We start from the raw sequence: 7,560 nt of genomic DNA on the forward strand, positions 1-7,560 counted from the left end.
AGTATAGTATGTATATTGGGGTATTATTAATTACCTCTTGAACGCACGTGATATAGGGGTCTTTTGATAAGTAACTGCCCCAGGTCTACAGTTTGTGCTATATAGCACGTGTTGTTCCCGCTTTGTTTCTCCTCTTTTTGGGCAGTTTTCACACATATGTGTTTAAGATGTTTGCTACTAAGGATAAATTGAATGGGGACAATTACCCTATGTGGGCTTATGATGCAGCATGTCCTTGTGTCGAAGGGCATTTGGAATATTGTGCAGGGCATTGATGTACATCCTGGTTCTGAGGATGTAGGCAATGTTGAGGATGTTGCAAGTTTTGGTGGCAGGATTGTTGTTTTGCCAGAGCTGTTTTGCATACGGTTGAGCAAGCTCATTGGGATGTAAAAGATGTGCATGCTCATGTATTGATTGCATTGTCTCTGAAGCGCACTATTGATCCCCACATTCATTCAGCAAAATCCACAAAACAGGCTTGGGATACTTTGGCTGGTCTTTATGCAACTCGCAATGAGGCAAAAATTGCATTGCTGCATAAAGAGTTGGAGTCGAAGATTATGTATGAGAAAGATGATATGGACACTTTCCTTGCTGGTGTCAAGGATATCATTGAGCAACTTTTTTTTGCAGGCGAAGTCATTTCTGACAGTTCCCAGGTGTAGACTGTTCTTAATGCTTTTTCAGATTCAAACTAGACTTTTGTTGGTACTTAGAGACTTATGACTCAAGGAAATCTTGAAGTTTTCAAGTTTGATGCATTATGCACATTGCTGTAGCAAGAGTCGCTTTCCAAAAAAATAGGACTATACAGCGTGCAGTTGAGCACGCCTTTATTGATGCTCAAATTAGAAAAGGTGGTAACAACAATGTAGCCATTTCTTGGTTCTTCTGCGAGTGGTAAATCAACAGTTCCTAATGCTCTTGTTGGGAGCAATTGGTCTGGGAATTCTAGTGATAAGGGAAAAAAGAAGATGCGCTGCCATTATTGTAAAGCTAATGATCACTTGATCAAGCAGTGTCCTAAGTTGAAGGGTGAAAGGAGACTGTGATGCTGATGTTGATGCAGAATGGGCTTTTAGTGCAGAGTGCACTTATGATCCTTCTGTCCATGATGCATGTTTGTCAGTTGCTGCAGATACTTATGTGTGGTACTTTGATAGTGGTGCTACAAAGCACATTACCCCTCATCGTGACTTGTTTACCTCTCTCAAGGATGTCCCTCATGGGAATTCAATTACTTGTGCCAACAATGCCTCTTATCCGGCCAAGAGAGTTGGAAAGATTGTGTTGATTGATGCACTTTATGTACCTGGGATCAAGAAGTATCTTTTGTTCGTATCTGCACTTGCTAGACTTGGTCTTAAATTTGTGGATGATAGATGTACAATACATGATCTCAATTTCGGTGTTGAAATCGTTGCATCTGGCAGTTTATGCCGTGGGTTGTACAAGCTCACTTTGTATGACAAGTGTGGGCAAAGTTTTGCAAATGCAATTGTGAATGCTAAGGCTATTTCAAATGCAAAACTTTGGCATGCATGTTTTGGACATCTGAATTTTTCCAGTTTGCTGCGTTTGCAAAAATCTGATATGGTTGCTTCTTTGCTATCTCTTGAAGCACTTATCAAACATGTTTGTGAAGACTGTATTTTGGGTAAGATGCAGCGTTCAAAGTTTCCAAAGGATGGTTCAGTTATTAGGGCTACATGCAAGTTGCAGCTTGTGCATAATGATGTTTGTGGGCCCATGCAAATCCATTCTTGGTCAATTACCTTCACTTTGTGACTTTCATTGATGATTACTCTAGGCATACATGGGTGTATCCTCTTAAAGCAAAGTCCAAACTTTTTGGTTTTATAAACAACACATCACAATCCAGAATGAATTCCCTAAGCATTTTGAAGGTAGCATTACCATTTTGGCACCTTTTAGTTGTAGATGCACCTTCTCTACCACATTTGCACTATTCGGCTTTTTTACTATTTTTACTTTCCTCTCTAGAATAACCAATTCTGGTGAGAGAACTTCAATTTAAGTCGATGAGATCTTCCCTTCCTTGTCTATGCAATGCCTATGAAAGAAGGAGTTATTACCAAATTGTGTACATACTTAAGAGATCATCATAGTATAGCCTATGATTAGCACAATGCATAGAGTTTGCAAAAATCCCCACATTGATGCTCCTTGCCTAGCGGTTTGCCCAAGGTTGAAAATACAATGAAATAAAAAGCCTCCACAGTTTGTTGAAGACCTTGATTCTAAATCTTGCAAGCCTTTGATCATACTTCTTGCTTTCAAAACATGGGCGATCGCCTATGAATGTGGAGGCAAAGTCTGGTTGTGATCGACCAAGCAAACCGTACTAGAAGAGTACATGGGCGTGGTGGGTCTATGGTGGGCATGCTGCATTATTTCCATCGGAACGACTTGCATGTGTGCAAGGCAGGAGACTATCTTGACAAGTTACCGGATAACAAGCGCATGTGCGGTAACACAGTTCGACCTTGCAATTTAACCACAATGTTCAACCATGGTGAAGTGTACTACGCACATGGATAATGAATCAAAGCATATAGCATGGCGAGAATTGGTGGAATGGGGAGAGAGGAGGACACAGGTGTAGACTATGCGAAGAAACATGGTTGAATCAGTTAACATAGAAATTCCCAGTGGTTATCGGTAGAAGCGCAATAGGGAATATTTTTTGATGCCACATTTCAACCTCACCAACGGGTATGAATGGTGGTCGTGTGAGAAGGGGCTTGAAGAACGGCCGGCCATTGGGGTTTGACCTTTGGAGGTGCAGTGCTATTTTTAGCGGAAGTCCATATGAAATAGGTAAAATAAGAATAGGCGCACCGCCTTCCTCATCAGCATCGGATTTGGACCGCGTGCGTCGCTCTTAAAATAACGCCAAGCGATATCTACTTGCACGTACACAAACACAAACACGCGCGTGCTCGCGCACACACATACTGTACACACCGTGCATTGGGCAACAAGGCAGGCTCGTAAACCCTATACAAGACCCACATTTTCTACTTCCACCACCATCCCCGCCTCTCGAGTCTGATCCCCTTCACTGTGAGTGCATGCTCCTGGCTATGGTGGTGGGCTCCCTTCTCTCTCATTCCCTCTACTTCGACTCCTACCACGATTCCCTCTGGCATCATCTGATTCACCTCCTCCTCCTCTCCTGAATCCTGATCCGCCATCGCCTGCAAGCAGACAAGCTCTTTCTTCTTAGTGTGGCCCCCCTTCCCGGCCTGCTTTCCCCAACGTGCCCGTATTTCGGGTTTTTCTCACGGAGCTTCAAGTATCGGCCTTTCAGGCTCACAGGGTTATCAGCTTCTCTCTTTGTTTTCTCCGCTCAAGGTACGCCATAGCCACTCCCTCCATCATCATCATCACATATATCCGTCAGCACTGTGTCTTATTATCTTGAAGCTATATTTGGGCCATTACTGGCATTAGTGTCTGCGTGTAAAGGCTCGCCTTAGCCTTTAGCCATAGCCACAGCCGGCTACCGTTAACCTAGGGTTTGGGGCACGAGAAAGGGTTTTAGATCTGTGAGTAAAGTCATACTATAGCACGGGCAGTGTGCGCATCGCTGCGTACGCTCAAAGATCGCGACCGTTTGTGTGTGTTGTGAGCCGGGGTTTGGTGGGAGTGGTTGAGTTGCCAAACGCGGTTTGCGTCACTTTTGCCGCCTTTCACAACCGAGCTGAGCGTCCACCTTCCTAATAGCATATGCAGTAATTTCAGTTGACATTCCTCTCTGTGCAAGGCTGCAACAGCCTGCAAGCTTTCTTCTGCCATATCTGCGATTCTCCAAATATCTTTCTGTTAGGCCGGCTCCCTTCTCTTTGCAAGTGTCCGATAACTTTTATTCTTTTCGCTTTATTCTCTGTACCATTTTTTCTAGTTTTTTCTACCTTTGCTTCGCACAGCATAGCTCTTCGTTTGTGCGTGATAGTATTGAAGGTCTTCTGCGTATCTTGCAGCATTGCCGTGGCATCCCTCTCCCTGTGCTCGCTGGCTTTCAAGCCCAGCGTGGCCGCGCCTTTTGGCTATCAGACGTGCAAATGGTTTGTGCGAGGACTCTTGTTATCAAGGACAGAAAAGGTGAAGGAAACTCGTGCATTCACAGGTTATTTGCGTACCAGAACTCCATATTTCCTCGGGGACGTCCCCTTAATCCAAGCCGATACCGCACAAAACTCTTGAGAAGCACAGATCTTTTCAGCGGCTAGTACTGCAGTAGCAAGGATTTTGTGATTCTAGCGATTCCTTTACATACGATCAACACCATAAGCAACTTGCAGCACACCTCAAAGCCTAGTCATGCCTATCGGAATGTTCACAGCCTGCTGGAAGCCCATGGGGCGCTATGGCTCTCAATTGATTGACGGCAACCAGGATGCTCTTCTTTGGTACAAGGATCTCACACAGTACACAAGCGGCGACTTCTCAATCGCAGTTGTGCAAGCAAATCAACTCCTGGAAGATCAAAGCCAAGTGAAGGTGGGTCCTTATGGTACCCTCATTGGTATATATGATGGTCACGGAGGCCCAGAGGCCTCCCGCTTCATCACAAATCATCTGTTTCCGAAGATTGAAGGTAAGATGCTCTGATTACTTTTGAACTCATAATTCTGCAACATCTTATTTCTCTGGGTAACTAATGTGTTTTGTGCGTTTTGTATTTCCTTTAATCTATCCAGGTTTCGCTGAAGAAGCTGGTGGTATGTCAGCGAAAGTTCTGAAGCAAGCCTTTAGCGCAACAGAGGAAGAGTTCTTGGGCCTTGTAGATAAAAACTGGCACTCCAAGCCTCGAATAGCTTCTGTTGGGTCTTGCTGTCTTGTAGGTGTCCTAAGTACTGACAATACGCTTTATATTGCCAATCTCGGGGATTCAAGGGTTGTCCTCGGAACTGTAAGGCAAGCTAAGGTGGAACCAGTGAGGCTCTCAAAGGAGCATAATGCTGGCAATGTGGAGGTTCGAGAGGAACTCAAAGCACAACACCCGGATGATTCACACATAGTTGTGCTTAAGCAGGGAGTGTGGCGGGTGAAAGGCATCATTCAGGTAAGATCTTACTTCCTGCTTTAAACTCGTATTGCATTGATCAGAGTGCAGATATTTACTTGACGAGCTTGTGCATGCAGGTTTCTAGATCAATTGGGGATGTGTACCTCAAGAAGCCGGAATATAATAAAGATCCACGCATGGCTCGCGGTGGACTATCTGTGTCCTTCAAAAAGCCTGTTTTGTCTGCAGAACCATCCTTGCAAGAGAGGAAGCTTTTTCCAGAAGACCGCTTTCTAATCTTTGCATCTGATGGATTATGGGAGCATATCTCAGATCAAGAAGCAGTGGACATAGTGCAAAAATACCCCCGCAATGTATGTTATCTGTTTTTTATGTGTGTCTCTGTCTAGCCCCGCCATTGTGTAAGTGCGGTGCTTTTGATCTGTCAAAGGGTTGCATTGAACAATATTCGTTTTTTTTAGGGTATTGCAAAGAGACTTGTGAGGGCTGCTCTTCAACAGGCAGCGAAGAAGAGGGAGATGCGTTACTCAGACCTGAAGAAAATTGAACCTGGTGTCAGACGTTATTTCCATGACGACATCAGTGTTGTGGTTGTGTACCTGGATTACAACCTGATGAACATGGGAGGTGCAAGCCCAAGGCCAAGGTCCCGGAAGGTGTCCATGGATAGTGTGAATGCACCTCTTGATATTTTTTCCTCTGATTCTTTCGAGAATATGCCTGTGGTTTAAGCAGATCACACAGCTGGGCCTTGTCTGATTCACTAGACAAACAATGTAGCTTTGATACCTGAACTAAGTGTTAATGGAGTGGTTCTTACTTGCTGGTGTGCAAACTCTGTATTGAAGCTGCTCTCTATGAGTTGGATTAGACACCATATTCATATTCTAGCCTTGTGCGGGGTGCAACGGGCTGAAAGGGTGGGCCACCCATATTTCGAGTTCACGGCAGCAGAGGCTAGGGTACAACTTACTTCTACTGGTTTTGTAAGGTGTAAGCTGATAAGTAGGAATGTGTGCTTCTCCCCTTCCTCATGTTGTGTTCCAGTTTATCAGCATTTGAGCATGCTAGGTTGATTTTGTGTCTTAGTGAACATGGCATATTACAGTACTGCATTGCCTACGGCAGCTTGTATTTTGTTCCATTGATGCAAACTCCTTTATTGCACAGCTGCATCTTCATTAGTCCAGCTGGTCTATGATTTCAAGCCCCCCCCCCCCCCCCCCCACACAAGTGACCCCTCCTGTCCTGTATAAATAATGGCTATGGTCTGCGACATACATACGCAGCCTCACAGGTAAGCTCAGTAGTGTCCTCGGAAAGATTAACTGGGCTTGTAGTGGTTGGGTGGGATTATATTGTGTGTGAAAGAGTGATGTATTTTCTTTCCTTTACATAATGATACGGTGAAATTGTGTTCTACAAGATCAAGTGCATTTTGCTTTTGTCTGGATAATCATTAAGGATATTCTTTCTAATTCTTTGCGGTGCAAGTAGACTCCTCAGCAACCATGTGATTTTGGGCCTACTTTGGAGTCAAGTTCAAGATAGTATCACGTACAGACGGTACAGTGGACATGGGCTAATTAGAGCCCCGTCCCGCCTGGCACTTGCAGGGCTTGCAACAACTTGCATGCGCTACTCACGTCCTGTAAGCACCTCAAGAGGTCACACTAAATTCTAGCTTTTGAGCTAGATAAAATTTTCACCATTTCCCAGAGGTAAGCTGCAGCGCAGCTCACTATTTTCGTCTTATTTTACTCTCCAAAATCAGCGCGCAATCTTTGTAGACCTGTGGTAGCCTGTTCCCGAAGCCTATGTGCCATAAAAATCTGTTCTCGGGCGACTTTTTGCAGGTGTTATAGTGGCCCAGCTCAATCTTGCCCCCGTAAGTGCTGTAAGGCTTGTGTGAGACTACCTCTTCTCTTGGCTGTAGCACCTTGAGCCCCCCCTAGCCTCTCGGTGGGACGGGGCGCTTGGTTGAAACCTCCTCCACTTGCTCCCGTACACTCAACCAACTAGTCTCCAAGAGCCTGGTCGCCTGATCCTTCTCACAAAGCCATCCAGCACGGTCAGTCTCAAGTAAAGGTTGAAAAGAGGAGGGTCACGGGTGTGAAGTGAGCAACCTTGGCACTAAGTAACACCTATGTAAGAGGATCGACGGTTGGGGTTGGGGGGCAGGGTCTTGAGGCGCACTAAATTTGGTCAGTATAAAGAGCGAGGCACGCCGTCGAAAAAAGGACACTAATCTTGGCCAACGTGAAAAATGAGGTGCGCCGCCGTGATTTAAACCTGTGACTTCGGGGTCCACGTTTAACGTCACATGGGCTAACCACCTCACCCGTGTGCATATTGTGTATCCCAAACCGTTTTGACGTCTTAATATTGCGAGTTCGGATTGCATTGCCCACGTTGTCCAGGTTTAGTGTGTCGAGTTTTAGTTTTTAAGCAGACATTTGCGATTGTGATCTTACTTTCTCGTCGTCCACTATGAGAGATCG

General features: G+C 45.1%; 2 protein-coding genes across 3 annotated transcripts; both read left to right on the top strand.

Annotated features, from left to right (window-relative positions):
• Positions 1-2,325: 2,325 nt before the first annotated feature.
• On the top strand, positions 2,326-4,259 carry LOC147437012 (uncharacterized). 2 transcript variants are annotated; one of them, XM_086486422.1, is made up of 3 exons: positions 2,326-2,494; positions 3,338-3,381; positions 4,011-4,259. In XM_086486422.1, exons 1-3 carry the CDS (start codon positions 2,326-2,328, stop codon positions 4,257-4,259), a joined length of 462 nt encoding a protein of 153 aa, XP_086342548.1. The 2 variants fall into 2 exon arrangements, 1 of the variants encoding a protein (XP_086342548.1); XR_015184795.1 differs by lacking the exons at positions 2,326-2,494; positions 3,338-3,381 and adding an exon at positions 3,390-3,874 and having other exon boundaries at positions 4,011-4,145.
• LOC147437013 (putative protein phosphatase 2C 46) lies at positions 4,213-6,085 on the top strand. Its single transcript, XM_086486421.1, has 4 exons — positions 4,213-4,627; positions 4,731-5,095; positions 5,176-5,412; positions 5,521-6,085. Exons 1-4 carry the CDS (start codon positions 4,351-4,353, stop codon positions 5,788-5,790), a joined length of 1,149 nt encoding a protein of 382 aa, XP_086342547.1. The 5' UTR covers positions 4,213-4,350; the 3' UTR covers positions 5,791-6,085.
• Positions 6,086-7,560: the final 1,475 nt, after the last annotated feature.

This window comes from Adiantum capillus-veneris, chromosome 17 (genome assembly GCF_014529385.1).
Source record: "Adiantum capillus-veneris isolate H3 chromosome 17, ASM1452938v2, whole genome shotgun sequence".
NCBI lineage: Eukaryota > Viridiplantae > Streptophyta > Polypodiopsida > Polypodiales > Pteridaceae > Adiantum > Adiantum capillus-veneris.